At 42.2% G+C, this 22,530-nt stretch overlaps 1 protein-coding gene and 1 pseudogene across 2 annotated transcripts; both read right to left on the bottom strand.

Annotated features, from left to right (window-relative positions):
* Nucleotides 1-115: 115 nt before the first annotated feature.
* On the bottom strand, nt 116-21,748 carry LOC125263243 (annotated as a pseudogene).
* Nucleotides 7,251-11,924, bottom strand: LOC125263344. Of its 2 annotated transcripts, XM_048182356.1 has the most exons (11): nt 11,672-11,924; nt 10,771-10,858; nt 10,546-10,680; nt 10,354-10,458; nt 10,087-10,237; nt 9,771-9,907; nt 9,597-9,690; nt 9,173-9,502; nt 8,905-9,085; nt 8,356-8,483; nt 7,251-8,264 (listed from the first exon to the last, which is right to left on the bottom strand). In XM_048182356.1, exons 6-11 carry the CDS (start codon nt 9,869-9,871, stop codon nt 7,941-7,943), a joined length of 1,158 nt encoding a protein of 385 aa, XP_048038313.1. In that variant the 5' UTR covers nt 9,872-9,907; nt 10,087-10,237; nt 10,354-10,458; nt 10,546-10,680; nt 10,771-10,858; nt 11,672-11,924; the 3' UTR covers nt 7,251-7,940. The 2 variants fall into 2 exon arrangements, with proteins under 2 accessions (XP_048038313.1, XP_048038322.1); XM_048182365.1 differs by lacking the exon at nt 10,771-10,858.
* Nucleotides 21,749-22,530: the final 782 nt, after the last annotated feature.

Here is a 22,530-nt window from a genome sequence, read left to right as displayed (position 1 = left end):
GAAGAGACTCTATAACATCTCACTGTCACTGATTCATCATGAGCTCTAAGCATTATGGGTAGAATCCGTCTGTTCTGATTAATCAACACAGTTTCACTGATGATCCAGACCAAACCAAAAACCCAGGATAGAGCGGTTGAGTGAATGTGGTCTGGACTGTGTGGATGTGTCTCATTGTGTCTCCAGAGACACTGTAGAAGGACAGAGTTCCTGCACTGTGATCCACATACACTCCTACTCTACTGCTGATGGGCTTTACAGGGAGAGAAGTCTGTATGTGTTTGTGATAGAATGCGTAACTGGAGGAAGAGCACATCAAACTCCAGGACTGATCATTAGATCCAAACACACACTATCCTCTCCCTTCCTACAGATGCTCTTATATGACACTGATATCCACACACTATCAACTCCACTCCTCTCAACCTCCCAGTAAGAGCGTCGATCACTCACACTCTCTCTACACAACACCTGAAAATAAAAATCAAATCTGTCTGGATGATCAGAATACGACTGACGCACTCCGCCAGTATGAGTAATCTCTCTGTTCTCCTCAGACAGACGGAGGTATTCATTCACTGTGTTCGGATCCGCAGTGAGCCAACGGGAATCTGATGGAGATAAAACACATCACAATCAGGAATTATCAATCTGATCTTTTAATGTATCTGAACTCTTCATGTTCAGTATTTCAGCAATGTATCAGCACAGTTTTACAGATATCCTGTGCAAATCATCATTATCATGATCAACTCTAAAACTCTGTCATGTTTTCTCGCTCAGTGAGTTCCCTTTTGATACTTAACTTGTACTGCGTATGGGGAAAAGTCTCCCTTTTTCCCCATTACTAAGCCTTTTTCAATAACGCAGTGTAACTGCACCGTCATTGGTTCACTCATAGACAAGTTGTTGAACCAATGATGGCGCGGAACAGCTGCACGACCTATGGTGACAAAGCGCGCAAACTTTCCCGCCGAAATGGGCGGGGTTAAGGGCTATATAAGCAGGCATTTCGCCATAGGATTTCAGTCCTTTCTCCTTCAGCGACTACAACGCATCTCTTCGCTGATCTCCGTTGAAGCCTGAAGAAGCTCGCCACCGGGAAAAGAAGCTCTTGCCGCCGTCTTAAGAGGCTCCTGCAGCGGACCCAGCTGAACTCGCCGGTCGGAGACAGCGCCGGTGCCCTCGCTGACTGCCGCCCAGAGCACCGTCCTCGAGACACCTGCCTCCCGCTTCCGGCTGTTTTCTCAGCGTGTCTCCTCCTGCCGCCATCCGGCGCGACTTTAAGAGCCTTTTGCTCCTCGTGGTTTATTGCCGCTCTCATCGAGCATTTCCTAGTGGTTTCGGCCGCCCTAAAAGAGCTTCCTGCGGCCCTCGCCGCTCTAAAAGAGCCCCCTAATCGTTGATCCAAATGCCACGCCACTCTTGTGGCACGTGCAGAGCCCCTCTGCATGACAGCGACGGTCACAGCAAGTGCGTCGCGTGCTTGGGCAAGTCCCATGCTGACGGCGCGCTCGCTGGAGCCTCATGCCCGCACTGCGAGTGCATGAGTCTCAGTTCTCTGCGCTCGCGGGTCGCCTTCTTCACTGAAGGCGATCTCGCCACTCGCGCCCTCCCGTGCATCGCCTTCTCCCACTAGAGAACATTCCCCCGTCATGTTCTCCCAGCCTGACCAGCGTCCCTCTGCAGATGCGAGCGACCTCGTCTCGTTTGGGGGATCTGACGAAGAGCTGCTCGATGACTCTATGTCCATCGCGGCTTCCGAAACGGAAGGATGGGTTGGCGAGCCGGACGACCCCCGCCCCCTTTGGATCCCCATTGATCACGGCCAGGGTATGGATGCCGAGCTCTCCCGCATCCTATCCAAAGCAGTGGAAGAGCTGGATCTCGAGTGGGCCCCCCCTGAGGAGCCATCCCGTAGCCACCTCGACGAGTGGTTCCTGCCCAGCCATCGCCAGGCCCCTCGCCAGCGCTCGGCTCCGTTTTTCCCCGAGGTGCACGAGGAGCTTACTAAGTCGTGGCGCGCTCCATACTCGGCCCGCCTCCACACGACTCACCGTTCTGCCCTCACTGCTGTCAACGGTGCAGAAGAGAAGGGCTACGAGCACCTGGCACCCCTGGATGAGGCTGTGGCGGCGCACCTCTGTCCTCCCGCGGCTGTGGGATGGAAGACCAAAAGAGCCCTACCTTCCAAGCCCAGCAGGAGCACCTCCACCCTGGCTGGAAGAGCCTACACCTCTGCAGGACAGGCTGCTTCGGCACTCCACGCGATGGCGATCTTTCAGGTGTTCCAAGCTAAGCTCCTCCGCTCCTTGGACGAGTCCGGCATTGACGCACCCGCCTTCAAGGATCTGCGCAGCGCCACTGATCTAGCCCTGCGGGCCACGAAGGCCACAGCCCAGGCCATCGGCCGGTCCATGGCCAGCCTGGTTGTGCTCGAGCGCCATCTCTGGCTCAACTTGACCGAGATTAAGGATCTGGATAAGACGGCCTTCCTGGACGCCCTGGTCTCCTCTTCCGGTCTTTTTGGGCCAGCGGTGGAAGGCTTCACCGAGCGCTTCACTGCGGCGCAGAAGTCGTCTCAGGCCATGAGACACTTTCTGCCCAAGCGCTCCAGCTCTGCTTCTGCTTCTAGCCGCCCCAGGCCTGCGCCAGCTCAGCAGAACAAGCCAGCCCCTTCCACCTCGCAAGCAGCGCCGCCCAAGGAGCATCGCCAGCGCTCACGCCCTGCAAAGCGCCCTTCCTTTCCGAGATGCCAGGGACCCCGACCTAAGATTGCGCTGGACCCCCGGGGAAGGAAGACGGCCGGGGAAGGAAGAGGGTCGGGGAAGGAAGAGGGTCGGGGAATGTCTCGTTGCAACCGGACCACCCCAAAAGCTCCCTTGTGCAGTCTCCCCTCCGCCTCGTTTAATTCCGGGCGCTGGAGAAATGCTTTGTGTTGCAGCTGGGCTCACTCATGTTGCGCCCCAACAAACTGCCGTTTTCACAGCAAACACAATTTTATTTCCTCAAAAAGAGAGCAATTTCCCTCTTCCACTTCCACTTCCCTCGGTGTACAGCCCCCTGCCCGGCAGCCTGTCATCCGACACTATTGAACCTCTTGTCACCCGGGCCGAGGCCTGGCAGGCCATCCCCGGCGTGTCAAGTTGGATCCTAGGGATCATAACGCAGGGCTACTCGCTCCAGTTTGCACGAAGGCCCCCGCCGCTCCAAACCTTAGTGAACCCGGACGAAGCACACGTCCTCCGGGCCGAGGTCATGACTTTACTGAAGAAAGGGGCTGTAGAAATAGTTCCCCCTTCAGAAAGCGAGTCAGGCTTTTACAGCCATTACTTTCTGGTCCCCAAGAAGGATGGCGGCCTCAGGCCCATAATAGATCTCAGAATTTTGAATCGCTCCCTCATGAGACGGAAGTTCAAAATGCTGACGCTGAAACAGATCCTTGCACAGATTTGTCACGAGGACTGGTTCTGCTCACTGGATCTGAAAGATGCATATTTTCACATCCAGATAGCCCCCCATCACAGACGATTCTTGAGATTTGCGTTCAAGGGGGTGGCATACCAATATACGGTCCTGCCCTTCGGGCTGTCTCTGGCTCCTCGCACTTTTACCAAGTGCATGAACGCGGCGCTTTCCCCTCTGAGACAGTTGGGAATCCGGGTTCTGAACTACCTTGACGATTGGCTCATATTAGCCCATTTGTGAGTCGAGCTGGAACGCCACAGATCCGTGCTCCTCAGCCATTTACAATGCCTGGGTCTCAGGGTCAACTTAGCCAAGAGCTCGCTGCTCCCCAGCCAGCGTATATCGTTTCTGGGGGCAGTTTTCGACTCAGTCCGCATGACGGCAGTGGTCTCGCCAGAGCGCGCTCTGGCAATTCAGAAGCTCGCGGCTTCCGTCAAGAACAAAGGCTACCTTCCTCTGAAGATTTTCCAGAGGCTGTTAGGGCTGATGGCTTCCGCCTCCCCAGTTCTGCAGCTCAGCCTTCTTCGAATGCGGCCTCTGCAGTTCTGGCTGAAGTTCCGGATCCCTCCACACGCCTGGCGGCACGGCCGCTTATGTCTCAAGGTCAGTCGGGCCCATTTCGGCGGGAAAGTTCGCGCGCTTTGTCGCCATAGGTCGCGCAGCTATGCTGCGCCGTCATTGGTTCCACAACTTGTCTATGAGTGAACCAATGACGGTGCAGTTACATTTGAAATGTTTAATGAATTTATTGAAAAAGGCTTCAGTAACGGGGAAAAAGGGAGACTTTTCCCCATACGCAGTACTCGTTCCGTATCTCAGGGAACCGAGGTTACGTTAGTAACCGAGTACGTTTCTCTGCTTGTTTTCTCAGTGACTTACATTGTAGGAAGCCGTTCCTGGTCTTGGGAACAAAGTCTTTGTCTGTGGAAATCAAGAGACATGAAGAGTGTGATTATCATGTCAGGAGAAAATGATCATCCATTGCTCACACATGCAGAAATCCTCCAACACAGAAGATATTGTGAGAAATGCCTCTGCTGTTTCCTGACACAGACACTACTGAGGGTTTGATATCATTGACACGTCACCATATTTGATTGTCTTCTGTAGTCATGAACTGATCAGAGGGAACAGGATCAAATTTCACTTTGCTCCCCATACAAAGAAATCATATCGCTTCATAATACTTGGATTAAACTTCAACCTCCTTAGTAATGTTCTTCAAAGAGACTCTGATCAATCAATATGTCTCCTGCTCAATATATATACACACACATTTATGTTATATAAAGATTAATGCAAAAAATTATGCATATGGCACTTACCTACACAGCAAATTCTGGTCTTTGGAATAAACTCCCTGGTAGTTAAAATCAACTCAATCTGAGTGTACATGCGTGACCATCAAATAGACTCCAGCACAGTGTTAAAATAACTCTGCTCTTGGAGTTGAATTTTTAACACTTTTTTAGAGTTAAAATTTAACACTTTCTGGAGTAAAAATACTAATCCTACAGTGAGTAACTGTAACTCTGAAATTGAGTTAAATATGAACTCCTTTACCAGTGTTAAAATAAACACTTAAAAACATTAAATTTTACACTTCTTAGAGTTAATATTTAATGTTTTATGTGAAAATGACTACACAGAATGCCATACTCTTTAATAACTGCTTTTATTTAAGCAAATCCATACATTAGCTTTAGAAATTCAATGCATGGACACACTTTGAAATTAACTGCAGTCATAAAATACTGTAAAATCTAACAGCAAAATGTTTACATTTAATAGGCATTTAACAGAGTGCCAAATAAAACTGCTTAGTAAAATTGTATAAAACGTTGTCAACACATCACTGCATTATATAAAATCAAGCCGCCAGGATTATTAAAAAAAAAAAAAAAAAAAAAAAAAAAAAAAGTAGTGCAGGATTGTGTAATCTGAGGTAGACACTTTTACATCAGATGAAGTAACAAGGAACAACTTCACAGTGAACTCATTTAAATAAGAAATCAGATAATACAACTCTCTGATACAACATAAAATTGTGAATCACACCCATATGACATTTGGGCATCAAAAGATTTGAAATGTCTTAATCTTTCTCTTTCTATAACCAGTACCTTCCTTGGTAGGTTTTCACTCACTTGAAAAGCATGGACGTGATCATGGAAAAATGTTTCATGCTCAATCAAAACAAAAAACACTTTACCATTGTGTAAAACGATTGAGGTTATTTTGCTGAAAACTGGCATGTTTTCATCAGTACTCGTGCAAACAAAGAGTCCAACACGATACTCAACACCACAACATCTTACCCACTTTGTGAGATTGACAGTGGCTTGTGAATCAACATGGAGAGATTCAGTTATATTTTCTGAAAATTCAAGTGTCTCAAGTGAACACATTTTGACTGGACCAGACTCAACTGTCTTTAAAGACAAGCATTCCCAATGATATGCTACTGCAAACTGGTGTTTATTTGCAAGCGAAACTGTCAAATTTTTGAAGTTCTTCACAGAATCTTTAAAAAACTTGTGTTTCGCCTCGAATCTCATGGTCCAGATATGAATGAGTGGTCCGATCTTTCTAATGCACCTTGGGTAATGGACCATAAAATGGTGTTTTGGAAGCAAGTTTTTTAATGGGTACAGTTCTTTAAAGAGTTTATGATGTTCAATAATGAGGTGCTTTAAATAGACTGTCATCCCCTCAGTGATTGAGTAAGAGAACACAATATTTATGATGTTCAACAATAAGAGCAACAAGCGCCAGTGCAAATCATCATCTGGTACCAGGTCACCAAATATCAAAGGTATGTTTGTGACTAAACACAGTGTTTGTGATGCATTTAAGCCTATTGCCATGTCCTCCGCAGTCAAGATTAATATTTGTGGGCTTGTTTTTAGTTTCCATATAGCCATAATTAAAAGCATACATCCTGTTCAACAAGCTTTCTTTAGAGATGAAATGTTCAATTAGATATTCAAAAAGTAGTTTTATCTCATATTGACCGACCCCTTCCAAAATATCATGCATGATATCGACAGCATAGTTTTCCCCAGTATTGAAATACTGCAAAGTATTGAGCATGCTTTTCCTCTTGATGCCAAAAGAAGAGGTTAATGTTGGATCATCTACCAAACTGGCATAATGCTGATCATTTAGTACTGGTGATCTTAAAGTCAAACTTGGGTCATCCTCTGAGAAAACTGACTGAGCTGAAGATTTATCAATTAAGCAAAATCGACAGAAATAATTTGCACTAAATGATTCCAAGAACCCAAGAATGCTATGCATACCTAAGTTATCACCAGTAATGAGAGCAAGTGTGCCACATACAGGTTGTTCAGCAAATGGAACAGCAATCCCAACAGTTTCTAATATTTTCAAGTCCCTTATTAAAGGGTTTCAGTATTTCATCAATCCCATATTTCTTAACATCTTGGGCATGGAACAAAGATACCAAATGGATGTTCATGAGGGCAGAATTCACCTTTGGAGCAAGATTTCTAAGAATGAAGTACAGGCAACCAATTTTATGAATTCCTTTTTTGGAACCAAGAGGATTTGCACATTCAAACTCGTCATAGTATAATTGAATTTGGAGAGCAAACTTATTAGTCGAAAATAAAGGATGATTTTTAAAGTAACTACCATCGCAGAAGTCTTCATAGATGTCAGACTGAGTACATGTTTGCATCATCTCACAAATGTTTTCATTTCTGAAAATGAACTGGAATGTTTTCAAAATTGGAATATATATGAATTTAATCATTAACAGGAACTTGTTCATAAGTTCCAGTTTTGTTATTTCTTCTGGTGTCATACCTAACACCAAGGCGCAGTTCAACAGGGTCTACTACTCCCCATTTGTCTCTGAAATACTTTTTCCATTTGGTATCAGAGTTCAATTGGCTGAAAGGGTTGTCCAAACTTTTAAATAACTCTTCTATGGCTGGTCTTGATGGATTGTTACCTGGTAGTAAGTTTAAGACATGGTCCTTAATATTAGACTGCAAATCTTCCACAAATTCCTCCAAATTTTCAATTGTCGAAAGAACTACAGTATTTGGTACACCACTTGCCATAAGTTTTGCTATAATGGACGCACACATATCTTTCTTGTGAGTAGATACTGAAGGGACTGCTTCAAAATTTGGGCACTGGGATGAAGTAGAAGGTATTTCTTCATTTAAGGTATGAGAATTTTGTTCTTCACTTTCATAACTGGAAGGGGTCTCATGAGGGTCACATTTGTCACTAATTGAAGAATGTATCTTAATGAGATGTCTCCTAAATCCAGAATAACTAGAGAACTGCAAGCAACAATCTGCTTGACCACATTTCAGTCTTAGATTTTTCCCAGGATACATTCCATGAATTAGTTTGAGGTGCCTGAACAAAAGCAAAGCTGAACAAAAGGATGAAGTGCAGAGGAAACAACTTAACATTTTGGTTACATAAGACAATTAGTGCTTGTTCAACAGCCTTGCTCTTAGCTCTTTGACTCTTGGAGTTTCCTCAGTTGTACTTATATCGATATTGTACACAGTTGTCTGCAAAAATGTGTACAGACTGGACAGAGCATCATCATACTTCACACTGAAAACAAAATGGGACTTGAACAGCTCGTCAAAGGCACCCAAGGATGTACATGATTGACAAGGCAGAACTTTTCTGTCCAAGACAATGTAAAAGGTGGAAACCTGTGCTTTTGAAGTCCCTGAGGCGAGAAGATATGGCTGAGGGTTTCCTTCAGTTGTCAGGAGATGATCATCAAGGCTTTGGCATGACTGAAACATAACATAAATGTCCCCTTTATAAATAATTTGTTAAAAATTAGGCATCAAGTACAATATTTGGAATAGGATAGTCTTAACAAACCTTATGAAATTTGACCAGATGATCTGTTGCCTCTCCAACACTGATCTTCTTGGGCCGCTTTCTTCCAGCTGGTTGTGGAGTAAGAAGATGAAGCAGGACAAATAGAGAAGCCATGTCACTGTCCCAGTCTGGAGACAGAAAATAACAGTAGTTATTTCAAACCAGTCTGTTTATGGCATCATTAAGTTAACAGTGCGGATTGTGTATCATAATACTGTATTTTACAAGTAAAAACTATTAGTGGGGTGGTTATTAGTTGTGTGATGGAGAGTAAACTAAATTTCTAAATTTCATACTGTACATATCCAAAGCCAAGGTGGACTTTTCCACGTATAACTTTTTTTTTTAATTCAAGTAGTTATGAACACCATTCACAAAGCATGAATTTACTGATGAGCTTTTGTAATAGACTAAATTTTATGAAATAACCGTGTTGTGTTTTTAGCAGACTTTTGGAGATAAATGTTTTTGGGAAATAATCAATAAAAACTTTAACCAGAAGATTAATTGATTCAAGTAAAAACATTACTATTTTAACGATGACTGTACCTGGATCATCAGTAGGATCAGATCCTTCTTTCAGTACAGCTTTCAGATGCTGTTTCAGGAGAGCAGTCTCTTTAAGGTTCCTGGCCTCCTGGATGACTTTTTCTTTGAAACTGGTGTTCCATTTTTCCAGAAACCTTGAAGCAACCTCTGCTCCAAACATTAGTGAGAAGTCTTGCAAAATCTAATTAAAAAACAAAAGCCAACCATTTAAACATATAATGTAACATAATATTTTTAATAAAATTTCATATTCTTATTTAATATTTACCAGTCCTTTGACGTCCAAGAAACGAGGAAACATTTGTAGTACATCAGCTGAGCGCTGTGGGTTGTGAAGAATCTGCTGACGGTATTGGAAAGTTTCTCTCATCTTCTGGAACACTAAGTCACGGTCAGTTGTGTGATTGAGGAGAGACACAGCTTCCAGACATTCATCTCCCATTCGCTGGTCATCTGTTCCAATCGTTCTTGATGATGTGGGACCTCCTTTTAGCTCCACTCTGCTCTGTGATGTAGAGGTGGTTCTGAATTTACGTTGCACGGTCTTTATACGCCACTCAAGAAAGCCTTTGTTGCTCTGAATGTCATAGAAATGTTCCTGGGAGGAAGCAGTATCTTATGTTAGACAAAATAATACAATTACAGTGACTCAAGCGTGTATAAGATGTTTATGGTTCGGCAGGCAAACTTACATATCCTTTTTTAGAGTATGGGTCTTTTAAAGATGGGAACAGGGACACAATCCCAAGGGCATGGAACTCCTTTGTTGCTTTACTAACAGCTCTCCTGCAAAGATTAAACTAATGTCTTAAGATTCTTGTCTAATTTTTTTTTAAAGGATAAAGCCATGTCTTGAAGGTTCTTACCCTTCTTTTTCATGCATGTGAGCTACAATTATGTTCACCATTAACCGCCTTGTGGAATCTTTCAAACTCCCAGTGTCTTCATACTCTTTGATCACAGTCATCCCTGCTGTCTTAGAAGTTAGAATTTGCTTTATATTCTAAAAGAAAATGTTTAAAAATTAATTTAGAAAAATTACAACCACACTTGTAATTTTTTAAACAAAAACATTCATCTTAATCAAATAACCATACCATTGAATACTTTCAAAATGCATTTCTTTTCCAACATTATGTCTACAGCATAAGATCTATTTGTACGGAAGTAAAAAAAAATTACATTTTTTGCACTGAAACTGTCTGTTAAAGCAGGTTGGTTGAAGGTTGAAGCATTTGAGATCCAGAATCACTGCTGCTTGAGATAGACAATGTATCTGTCAGACTTGGGGAGGAGGGTCCTTCAACAACCCCTTGCTGCAGGACAGTCAAATCTGAAGATCACAAAAACACATTAAAAGGCATATACAATTGAAGAACTCTTTTATGTACCATAGTGGATATATCCAGGGTCAGACAAAATAATCACATTATATATATCTCTGCTTACCACAAGTAGTGAGCGTAACATATTCTGTCTGATCTGAAGAGGCACCAAACTCTGTCAGGTCTGAGAAGTCAGCAGAATTCTTGGATGTTTCAGCAAACAGAAGTTCTGAAATGCACACAGTTTGTCTCTGAGTCAAGACACAAACTCAGAAAATATCTATAAAACAAAACAAACATTCTTTTAATGTCCTACCATCATCAGTGTGGATGATAAAACTCATTTCTTTGGTTGTTGCAAGTTCTGGAAATACATCCTCATCCACCTCTATGCCCTGGTCATCTGTGACTTTCAATGTTGTATTCTCTGGTATCATAAACTTCTGTTGGACTAAACCATAATACCAACAGGTTATTTACAAAAGAAATTACAAAACTGGTACTTAGTCTTTATTAACTAAATACTAAATTTATAACTTACCTGCACTAAGAAAATCTGAGAAACAAACTTCTTCCAGTTTTATATATTTCTTCTTCCCTCCAAGTTGCACTTTTATCAACATTGTGACCTGAAATTATAGAGAAAACATGTTATTTAACATGAACATGTTATTTCTCACTCTCTGTGTCTGTGTCTGTCTGTGTGTGTGTGTGTGTGTGTGTGTGTGTGTGTGTGTGTGTGTGTGTGTGTGTATGTGTGTGTAAGCTGAAAACCACGCACTCTCAAGGGGCTCGCACACCGGACGCGAAGCTCAGCGCCACGACACGTTTTTAAAATTCGAACACATTATTTTCTATGAGTGTACGCACACCGGCGGCGACATTCGGCGCCTGTCCGCGGCGCCCAGAAAACAATGTTAAGACATGTTGTGGCGCTGAGCTTCGCGTCCGGTGTGCGAGCCCCTTCAGACGTATTTATCATAGCTGTTACAATTCAAAAAATTACAGGCCTAACGTTACACTTTCACGGCTCAAAATTTATTTTATTAGCAGGGTACACTGCAGTTTATTTAAACATTATGCTACAGACATAAGGCTGCTGCTGGATAAAAGATATTAGGCTACCTCGTCGACTAGCTGAACAGAATGAAGTTTTTTTGAGCGGAGTCACCTCTTAAGTTTGACGGCAAAACACACATTTTCAGAAACATGGTGAAAGGAAAGATGGTTAGCTAATGTTAGCTCGTTCACATCAGAAAAAACAAAGAAAAAAAAACCCAGCACAAACCAGCCACATGTTCGAGTTAACTTACGGTCAACAGTTCGCCACGACATTACAATACATAACGTAACAGCTACGACAAAACGTATCTCCGTTAGAAAATATCAAACATTTTAAAATATATATTTTTAATATGTATATAAATACGCTTTTTACATACCTCAAGACGATGTAAAACTCCATCACCTCGTACTGCTGTTCTAGGGTCGTGTCATGGCGCACTTTCTTAACATTTAACTCCAGATGTGGTGTTAAAACACGCTCCTGAACACCAATGAATGAACTCCAAAATAAAACACAGCCAAGGAGTATCCCATAACACAAACTTTAGTCAGAGTTAAAAAATAAACTCCAAAAATCTAACTCTTTCACACTTTTATGCCTAACTCCTAATTTTTCAACTCCAGAAATTTGCTGTGTAAAGGCAGTATGGCGCTGATAGTGTCACTGGCTTCACTCACTCCCACTTTACCCACAATCCTGTAGCGGATCAAGTACTGCTTTCCGACCTCCAACTTAGTCAGAGTAAAGTTTTCATCAGCTGTGTTTATGACATGCCACTGTTCCTCTTTCACCTCCTTGTACTCCACTCTGTACTGCAAAGTTTCTCCAGTCGGGGACGTCTGCAGTTTCAGGGACACACTGTGCACCAGGACCTCCTTCACTTCTGGTGGGGGAGGCTTCGACACGGGCTGGAACTGTGTGTCTGTCAGCTTCCCTTTTTCATACAGATAGATGGAGGAGCCTGGACTAGATGCATTGGAGATGGCAGAAAAAAGGAATCGGTATCTCTTTTCATCTTTATTAGCCTCTGAAAAACTTTTGAAAAGAGATAAGTTCTCTCTCATCTTTGAGATGACATCAGGATCGTTGAACCACTTTCTGAAAAATGCCACAGAGACCATGTTTTTTTGCCCATTTAGCTCATTAAACTTGTCAGATTTCAGAAACTCCTTCAGGGTTGAAAGATATGGGTCTTCATACTCCAGAGATGTGAAGGTCAAGCACACCAAAGCATCAATATCAGGATTAAGGAGGATGATGTTGAGACGGTTTGAGTCTTCAGTTTTGATTCCCTCCAGCATCTTGGCTTTGAGTACTCAAAAGGTCAAGTTCAGAACTTTGGCATCGATCTAACCACTGGTTAAGCTTGTCAGCATTGAAAGGGGAGCTGTAGTGGATCTTCAGGATGTCTTCCAGTGACTTCTCCTCCATCCCTCCTCTTCGTATAGCAGGCAAGACTCTGGCCACTGCTCTCAGGAACACCATTCTGTACATATTAAAAGAGCCCTGAAATAAACTGAGCCTCTCTTTGATGTCTCTGAAAACATTTACCAGTGGTTTTCTGGAGAGGTCATTGCATGTCCTCTCTGCCTCTCCCAGCCCCTCTATTATATCTACAGTGTTGGAAATCAGAGGTGTGGTAATTTCTCTCTCCAACGCTGCAGCTTTTGAATCCAGTAGAGAGTAGAGGATAGAGCTAGACTTTTATTGGAACTGCATTCTGTGGATTCTCCTTCAGTATAGTGGGGAGCTTCTTGTACACCTCTAGGGCCTCCATGTAAGTGGTGGGGTTATGATCAAGGTGGAAGTCACCATGAAATGTGCAGGTGATGCTCTCAGCCATTTTCTTATCACCATCTGTCATATTTAAAGCTCCTTTTCCCTCAATAGAAAATTTAGGAATATTGTTGACCATGGTATTCAGCTCTCCCTCAATCTCCTGCTTGTTTTCCTCTTCTGAAAATGTCCGATCAAACACCATGAAGGCCTGAGCTCCGTACAGTACACCTGTGACCACATGAGTTGCAGTTTTCTGCTCAAACACCTGAGGGTAGGTGATCTGACCCAGCTGAGTCATTGTGAGCTGTTCGAATCTGGTAGTTTCTTTGTAATACATTGTAACTCTGGACTGTTGGTTTGAGGATTTGGTGTCATGCAGGAACTTGGCAGATCCTCCCACCTCCACCAGCCCTCCCCAAGAAGCTGGCCTTCAGGGAAGCACTTACATCCAGGAGACTGGACTTACTAGAGAGAGAGTCTGAGCTACTGAACTTCAGATCTGTCATGGGCTTTGAACGACTGTCCAAATCTTCACTCAGTGACTTCTTATCCCACAGAGTAACTGAAATGAGAAATGAGAAATGGCTTTAAGGGTTATGTATGAGGAAGTGATGTACTGTTGAAGAAACATGCAGGTTTTATAATGTTGTTACACAAGGACTGGTAATTACTGATGCAGCATTTAGTGAAGTGAGGACAACAAACTTTTATGTATGTATGTATTTATTTCTTAATGTTCATAAAGCACCTGGAATAAAGGTATCCTTGCGACAGTCATACAGCATACCAGGAAACAGAGGTCTTCCTAGAGCTGCCACTTCAATGGGCTGTGATGCCAGGGCTGCAGTAAATGACAAATAAAAGGTCATATTTATAATATATCTATAAACAAAATTACATCTGATGATAATACTGTTTAATTCTTTCACTGCCAGTGTTTCTGAAAAGTTGACAGCCACCACCAGCATATTTGATCATTTTCCCAAAAGATTCATATGTAAATAAAAGAAAAAAGTAATTGTTCTGTATATTGTTTTTTATTCACTTATTTTTACATGAAACATTCTTTTATACAATAATTTTTTCATCATGTAAATTAAATGTTTTTACATAAAAATAAATCTTTTCTATACATTACTTAAAGTATTTTTTACAACTACACTGAACAATATTATAAACGCAACACACTTGTTTTTGCCCCCATTTTTCATGAGTTGAACTCAAAGATCTCAGACTTTTTCCTATGTACACAAAAGGCCTATTTATGTCAAATATTGTTCACAAATCTGTCTAAGGCTGCGTTCCACTCCAGTTTTAGACACGCACTCGCAAACTTCCCTACACACTTCCCCTCAGGGGAATCCCTGCCGCCATTTTGAAGTGCGTTCCACTTCGTGAAGTGGACGAGGGAAGTTTACATGGACAGACCCTCGCTCCCTCGATTTTAACCGAGGGAGCGAGTCTACTTCACATGTACACTTCAGGCAGCTCCATAACCCACAATGCAACACGATTATGACGTCACCGCATATCGCGTTTAATTTACCCTACCACAAACAATTCTATGATATATTAATTATTTTTTTAAACATTTAAAACACACATATATACATATAGAATGCTGTATTAAACAAATTTGTAAGAGGAAAAAATAAATAATAAATCAGCTCCATTGCGGATTCCAAGTAATCAAGGGCTTAGGACGTTCCAGTTCAGCCCATTGCAAAGGTTCCGCCAGAAGTGAGCACTCGTGCAACGTAAGCAATGACGTACATCCGAGTCAACGAGACCGAGGGAAGTTAGCGAGGGAAGGGCATTTAAAAACCGAACTGGAACGCAGCCCAAATCTGTGTTAGTGAGCACTTCTACTTTACAGAGATAATCCATCCACCTCACAGGTGACAGCATGATTATTGCACAGGTGTGCCTCAGGCTGGCCACAATAAAAGGCCACTCTAAAATGTGCAGTTTTATCACACAGCACAATACCACAGATGTCGCAAGTTTTGAGGGAGTGTGCAATTGGCATGCTTACTGTGGGAATGTCCACCAGAGCTGTTAACCGTGAATTGAATGTTCATTTCTCTACCATAAGGCATTTCCAAAGGCATATCAGAGAATCTGGCAGTACATCCAACCAGCCTCACAACCGCAGACCACGTGTAACCACACCAGCCCAGGACCTCCACATCCAGCATCTTCACCTCCAAGATCGTCTGAGACCAGCCACCGGGACAGCTGCTGCAACAATCATTTTGCATAACCAAAGAATTTCTGCACAAACTGACAGAAACCTTCTCAGGGAAGCTCATCTGTATGCTCGTCGTCCTCATCAGGGTCTCGACCTGACTGAAGTTCGTCTTCGTAACTGACTTGAGTGGGCAAATGCTCACATTCGATGGCATCTGGCACTTTGGAGAAGTGCTCTCTTCACGGATGAATCCCGGATTTCACTGCACAGGGCAGATTGCAGACAGCATATATGGCGTCGTGTGGGTGAGCGGTTTGCTTATGGCATTGTTATGGATGGAGTAGCCCATGGTGGCGGTGGTGTTATGGTATGGACAGGCATATGTTATGGACAATGAACACAGGTGCATTTTACACCTGTGCAATAATCATGCTGTCTAATTAGCATCTTGATATGCCACACCTGTGAGGTGGATGGATTATCTCGGCAAAGGAGAAGTGCTCTAGTTAAGCTTAATAGCTGCCCTGTCTGGTACTCTGTTCTATTTTGCTCCTAGAACTTTAGTGGCCACCAGCTGACACCATGTGCGAAGGGTAGGCTTTAGGGGCCTCTTCTGGGTGCATGCTGGCTTTTTGTCTCTAAGTTTTATTTTACTGTAGCAGTGAAAGGATCCTGTGTCGCTGGTTGGGCTGGCTAATGACCTCCCTTTGTGGTCGGTCTGTCTGGCCTGGACCTCGATAGCACTGCAACGAGCTGATGCCACATGTCTGCGGAGGTTATAGGCCCATGGGGCCTTCTTTAGCGCGTGATGGCGTTTGTTGTACTCCTCTTGTTTAAAGAGTAGAAAGGTGCTTTTACCGAGTACACTGCTCGTCGGATTGTGTTGGGCGGGCTGTTTTGTGGGCACTCACAGCTACCTAATTATTTGGTTGGTCATGCGCTCAGCATGCTTTGTTTTCGGTTGAATAGCCTTATGGGCCATCCTGAATACATTGAAATAACTCTTAGTTATGTTGTAGGCCCTTCTGGTCGGCCTCCATGACTATGTGCCTACAGTATGGTCCGTCCGTTAGGTAGAGCTTCGTACTTCCCATTGGGTTGACTGTGTAATTGTGCTTACCTCCCTAAGCTGGTCATTGGTTGTAGACTTCTGTGAAGTCTCCCGTTCAGACTTGTCCCAGGCTGGTTTGTGCTTTGTCTAGCGCACAGCCTCCTCAGTGCTTTTATTGGAAGCTGAGTAGATCCTAGGATGAGTGGTTTTACTCCCCTCAATACGAGGATTTATAGCGCTCAGCTGAGTTCTGCTCTCCAGGATGCCCATCTCTGCGTGTGGGTTTGAGTTGCTTACTGTCTTTTCGCAGTCGCTCTTATCTGCTCTCCTCTTTTGGAGTTTGCGCCTTGGAGATTCTGTATATCAGACAAGGTTGGCTCAGACTGTGTTTGGCTTTCGCTAGATTAGTATGGCCTCCTTTGTGGCGTAGAGGGTGATTTGTCCCCTCTAGTGACTGGCCGGGATTCCTTTTTGGTCTCCTGGCCACATTCCCTTTAAGGGACCACTTGCTTCGGGTTGTTGGTCACAGATGCCTTGAGCAGCCTCGGCAGGCCTTTCACGGAAGGCCTCTTTTAGGCTCAGGGAATGCTGTCACTGACAGCCTTGGAGATGTTGCTCCTGGTTCTTCCCTGGAATTGCCGGACGTTTGTCCAGACATTTTGGGCATTCACTCTCCTTTAGCATGGCGGCGTTGGTATATCGTTCCCCATAGAGCAGTCAGCGCAGAGTTGAAGTTCCCTTTCGAAAGGGAACGTCTCAGGTTACGCATGTAACCATGGTTCCCTGAGAACAGGGAACGAGACTCTGCGCTGACTGCGCTATGGGGAACCGTCACTCATGACAGGTGTTCGAAATGCCAAGAATCACACAACTCCAATCCTATTGGCCGGTGACAGCCTATGACGTCGAACGGCGCGAACCGTGATGTATAAAGGGAGCACCTGAGGAAGCAGTCAACACCTTCTCGTCTTTGAGGGACTATTCAGCAGGCATCCCAAAGCATGGCAGAGAAGCGCAGAGTCTCGTTCCCTGTTCTCAGGGAACCATGGTTACATGCGTAACCTGAGACATTTTTTAGTATTATAACTGGATGGTTGCCCGAGTGTCATAAACCAAAATAACGCATGGTAGAGGAATTATTTTTATTTAGAACATAAAGGGTTTAAAAAGGGAAAATGTTTTAATGATTTTAATTTTAATCCTGAATGCTTTATTTCTTTTAAAATGTTTTGGGTATGTGACTTTTCCTTTGTATTGCACATATTTCTTTTCAGTAATGGATTGTGTTTTCCCTTACAGGGATGCACGATTACCGTTTATTTTAGGTTGAATTATTGTTGAGATTGTGGTTTTTTTTGTTTTGTTTTTTTTGGGTTGGATGTTGGACCAGAGTTGGCCAAGGGAGAACTGAGGTCACACCAAAGACAAAAAAAGGGACTAAGTAGATCATAGTCATTTAACAGTGTTGACTTATTTGTTCTATTTGCATTACCCACTGTTATTATTAGGTGCCAAGCACCGAAGGTGCGGAGGCACCTATTGTATCCGTTGGCGTTCTTTTTATTATTCTTCTTCTGTTTCTTCTTCTTCTTCCGCTCTTGAAGTCTATGGCAGCCCATAGAACCGCTTGCGGGAAAGTTGTGAAATTTGGCACACAGTTAGAGGACAGTCTGACCTTTGTCCACAGCAAACTTGGAGTCTCTAACTCAATCCCTCTAGCGCCACCAGCTGTCCAAAGTTGCACTTATGTTAGCCCATAAGGGCTAGAAACAAAATTCTTTTTTCCTCTGATTCCTTGGGTCAAGACGAATCGAATGCACCCTATGACGTCATTTTCCGTCATGAAAATTTTTCAGCCATTTTGAATTTTCTGAAAAACATACTTTTTCGAACTCCTCCTAGGCCGTTACTCAGATTTTCACGAAAATTGAACCAGATCATCTTCAGACCATGCCGACAAAAAGTTATGGAATTCAAGTTGATTCCTCAAACCGTTTTCGAAAAACACGCAAACGAATTGTACGTAGTGCTTGCGAAAATAGACAAAAGGCTGTATCTTTATCGTATTCAGACCAAACTTGGTACATGTTATCACAAGCATGAATTGAGGCAACATGCAGCGTATCGGCGCAGTGCCACCTAGTGGTGCGGAGATATGAAAAATGGATATTTTTGCTTATAACTTCTGATGGGTTTGTCCAAAAATCACAAATTTGGACTCGTTGGATTCGGGGCATCATGTTGAGTGGAATGATACCCAATTTTCCCATATCAGACATTTTGGCTGTCGGCCATTTTGAATTTTGTGCTAAAATGCTGTATTTTACGAACGCATTGGCGTATCTTTACAAAACTTGGTATGGGTCATCAGCACAATGCCCTGAAGGAGCCCAAGAAGTTTCGGACCAGCGCCACCTTGTGGTCAAAAGTTATAAATTTTTTTACAAAAATGCTAATAACTTTTGTCTATATTAACCGATTGTAATGAAACTGGTCTCAGTAGATTTCTTTGGGTCATGCTGAGAACATTGATATCAAATTTGCCATAGTTAGCTGAACTTCCTGTCCGCTGTATTGTTTTTCTTTAAAAACCTACTTTTTCGAACTCCTCCTAGACCGTTGCTCCGATTTTCACCAAAATTGAACCGTATCATCTTCAGACCATGCTGACAAAAAGTTATGGATTTCAAGTCGATAAGTCAAACCATTTTCGTATACCAGAGCAAACAATTTGAGGCATGATGCAAAAATTACTCTTGAAGCTGTATCTCTGCAATGCTTTGACATATTCAGACCAAACTTGGTACGTGTCATCACAAGCATGACCTGAGGCATTATAAAGTGTTTCGGCGCAGCGCCACCTACTGGAGTGGAGATATGAAAAATGGTTATTTTTGCTTATAACTTCTGATGGGTTTGACCAAAATTCATGAATTTGGTATGGGTCATCAGGACAATGCCCTGAAGGAGCCTGAGAAGTTTCGGACCAGCGCCACCTTGTGGTCAAAAGTTATAACAAAATTGACAAAAATCCTAATAACTTTTTTTTTTCTAATTGCTCACTGCTGCTGTTGGTCTGATGCTCCCAGCCATGTTGGCTGGCTTCTTGTGCCGTTTTTGTGCTTGGCCTCGTAATTGCTGCTTGCAGCTATATTTGTTTTTTGTTGTTGTTGTGGTGGTGGCTGCGGGGTTGTCTTCACTGGTAGATAGCAGTGATGTGGTGGTTTGGTCACTTTATTATTCTTTCCTTCTAGGTCTGTAGTGTGATTTGCAGTGGGAGCACGTTTGTCTGTATGCCACTTCTGTCTTCACAACCTAGGTAACCTGTGGCCATCTGTGGGTTTTGTTTATTTTTTTATTTATTTTTTCTTTGTGGATAATTGCATTGAAGGTCTGTTGCATCCTGTTAATGTTTTTTTTTTTTTCCGTAATTATATTATTTTCTTTTGAATAAAAATGTTTGTTTATTGAAGCTTCACTACCACCTTCTGCCTGATCATTTTCCCCTTTTTGGGTCATGATGTCACAGATGGAAATGACATACAGTGAGTCTCAAACACATTGTTTCCTCCTTCTTATGTAAATCTCATTTGTTTAAAAGACCTCCGAAGAACTGGCGAATCTCAACATAACACCGACTGTTACGTAACAGTCAGGATCATTTATATGTATGCCACCAATATTTGCATATGCCAGCTCATGTTCAAGGCATTAGACAAGGGCAGCCAGTATTAACGCCTGGATGTGCACAGCCGAATCATCAGACTAGGTAAGCATGCAAGAACAACAGCGAAAAATGGCAGATGGAGCAATAATAACTGACATGATCCATGATATCATGATATTTTTAGTGATATTTGTAAATTGTCTTTCTAAATGTTTCGTTAGCATTTTACTAATGTACTGTTAAATGTCGTTAAAGTTACCATTGTTTCTTACTGTATTCACGGAGACAAGAGCCATCACTATTTTCATTATTAAACACTTGCAGTCTGTATAATTCATAAACACAACTTCATTCTTCATAAATCTCTCCAACAGTGTGTAATGTTAGCTTTAGCCCATTAGCCACAGAGCACTATCAAACTCATTCAGAATCAAATGTAAACATCCAAATAAATACTATACTCACATGATCTGATATGCTGCATGACGAACACTTTGTAAAGATCCATTTTGAGGGTTATATTAGCTGTGTGAACTTTGTTTATGCAATGTATTATAGAGTCGAGAGCGGGGAGCGCGAGCATTTAAAGGGGAAGCACACTAAATCGGCGCATATTTAATGATGCCCCAAAATAGGCAGTTACAAAAATGAATACAAAAAAATCTATGGGGTATTTTGAGCTGAAACTTCACAGACACATTCAGGGGACACCTTTGATTTATAGTGTCGATGACAGCGACAGCGTGGACACCAGCAGCCCGCGTGACCGGGGTTCAATTCCAGCCCGTACTGGTTCCTGCATTTAATACATATACATCTGTTCCCATTGTCTCACTGATGTTCACTGGATCAGTAAGTTACTGGTATACTGGGGCTGTCTGTAAAAGGCATATTCTAAAGCTGTAACTTTATTTATAAAGATTACTTTATTGTAGCCTATTTGAAGCACACTATAATGATGCCATAAGCACACTACAAGTTCATTTGGAATGCCATTGCAATGTGTTTTAAAATCACTACAAATTTATCAGTATAATATTAATGTATGTTCAACACTCTATGTAATTGAATTGCAATTCTAATGTCACCAAAATACATATAAAGTTTATGCTGAGTGAATTCTGCATTTCAAAACTTAAATAAAAGTGCATATTTAAAGTGTATACTTGGAATAGTTCCACTTTAGCACAAACAAGTATATTCAATACAACTTTAGTTGAACTTCAGCACTGCTTTTTGACAACTAAAATGCATTTAGTACAAAATTAGTTGTTCCAATTTAACAAACTTTAAGTATACCAATTTATAGCATGCCACAAATACATTTAGTCATACTAAAGTACATACGAATAAATTGTGCTTAAGTAGGCTACTTTTTCACTAGGGTAGACTCACCTTGTTTTTCCTTTTTGATTTCCTCAATCTGAGCTTCACGCTTAGGAAGTCTGATTTCCAGATCTTGTAGTTGCTTCAGTACATCTGTGCATTTCAAAGGACAAGTCAATTCTGAGGCGGCAGGTTCTGTCGCAAATACAAGACATTTGTACAGAAGCAGAAGAACTGCTACTCTTAACTTCATTCTTAATGTTTTAGCTAAAGCGTGTTGGAGATGTGTGTGCTGTATCTGTATGTTCAGAGTGTTACAAATCAAATGCTTTTATTCCATAATCTTCAGTAATGCACACAATTTAGCCAATGACAGACAGAATAGCCAACAGCATATGACTGTTTCTCAAAAAATACCGTTGTGCTGGCTTAATGTTTTACAAATGTATGCAATGTTGACAGATTAAAGTTGTGTTTTCTTTTGCAGCTTTGATCTTCAAAACACTGTGCTGTTATTAAGCCCAAAGTTCAAAGTTCAAACTATCCAGTACTAGACATGCATTCCTCTATGTCTGCAACATGTTTTTTTCTGCATTCACTGTAGTTTGGATTGTGAGAGCCGCACAGTGATGAAACGCGGCTGTTTGAGATCCCGCTGTGCTTATTCCATTAATTCATGTATCATATCGTACAAGGTATAAATAAATTAAATATACATATCAAATACTAAAACATGTGTATGATGTAGTATTTTAGTTGATTTACTCTTGCCAAGCTCTGATTTCTGAGACACACAGAGGAAACAGCAACGCAGCTATTTAATTTGTGCTCAATTCATTCAAAGAGTTTACGCTCATTCATTATTGCAGTGACCCTACAGGTTTGTACTGTGCTTTCCCCTCGCTCTCCTGAAATCCGGCAAACATGATGTAACGAATCACAGAATTTATTAATTAGCTCAAATTATGGATGAAATATATATATATATATATATATATATATATATATATATATATATATATATATATATATATATATATATATTGTGTACTGAATCAGGCACTCCAAGGATTGCGACCATATGTGACCTAATGAAACTGGAGGGCTACTCAGTGCACTACTGGTCTCACATCACACAGTGTCATATGGCTTATAAGCTTCAATTCGAGCCTTCCCCAGAAATGGACTAAGTTGCCTATTCTTTCTCTTTCTTTCTTTCTT

The sequence above is a fragment of the Megalobrama amblycephala genome, linkage group LG1 (assembly GCF_018812025.1).
Source record: "Megalobrama amblycephala isolate DHTTF-2021 linkage group LG1, ASM1881202v1, whole genome shotgun sequence".
Lineage (NCBI taxonomy): Eukaryota > Metazoa > Chordata > Actinopteri > Cypriniformes > Xenocyprididae > Megalobrama > Megalobrama amblycephala.
Note: the sequence above shows the minus strand (reverse complement) of the source record. Positions and strands in the feature narration are given on the sequence as shown.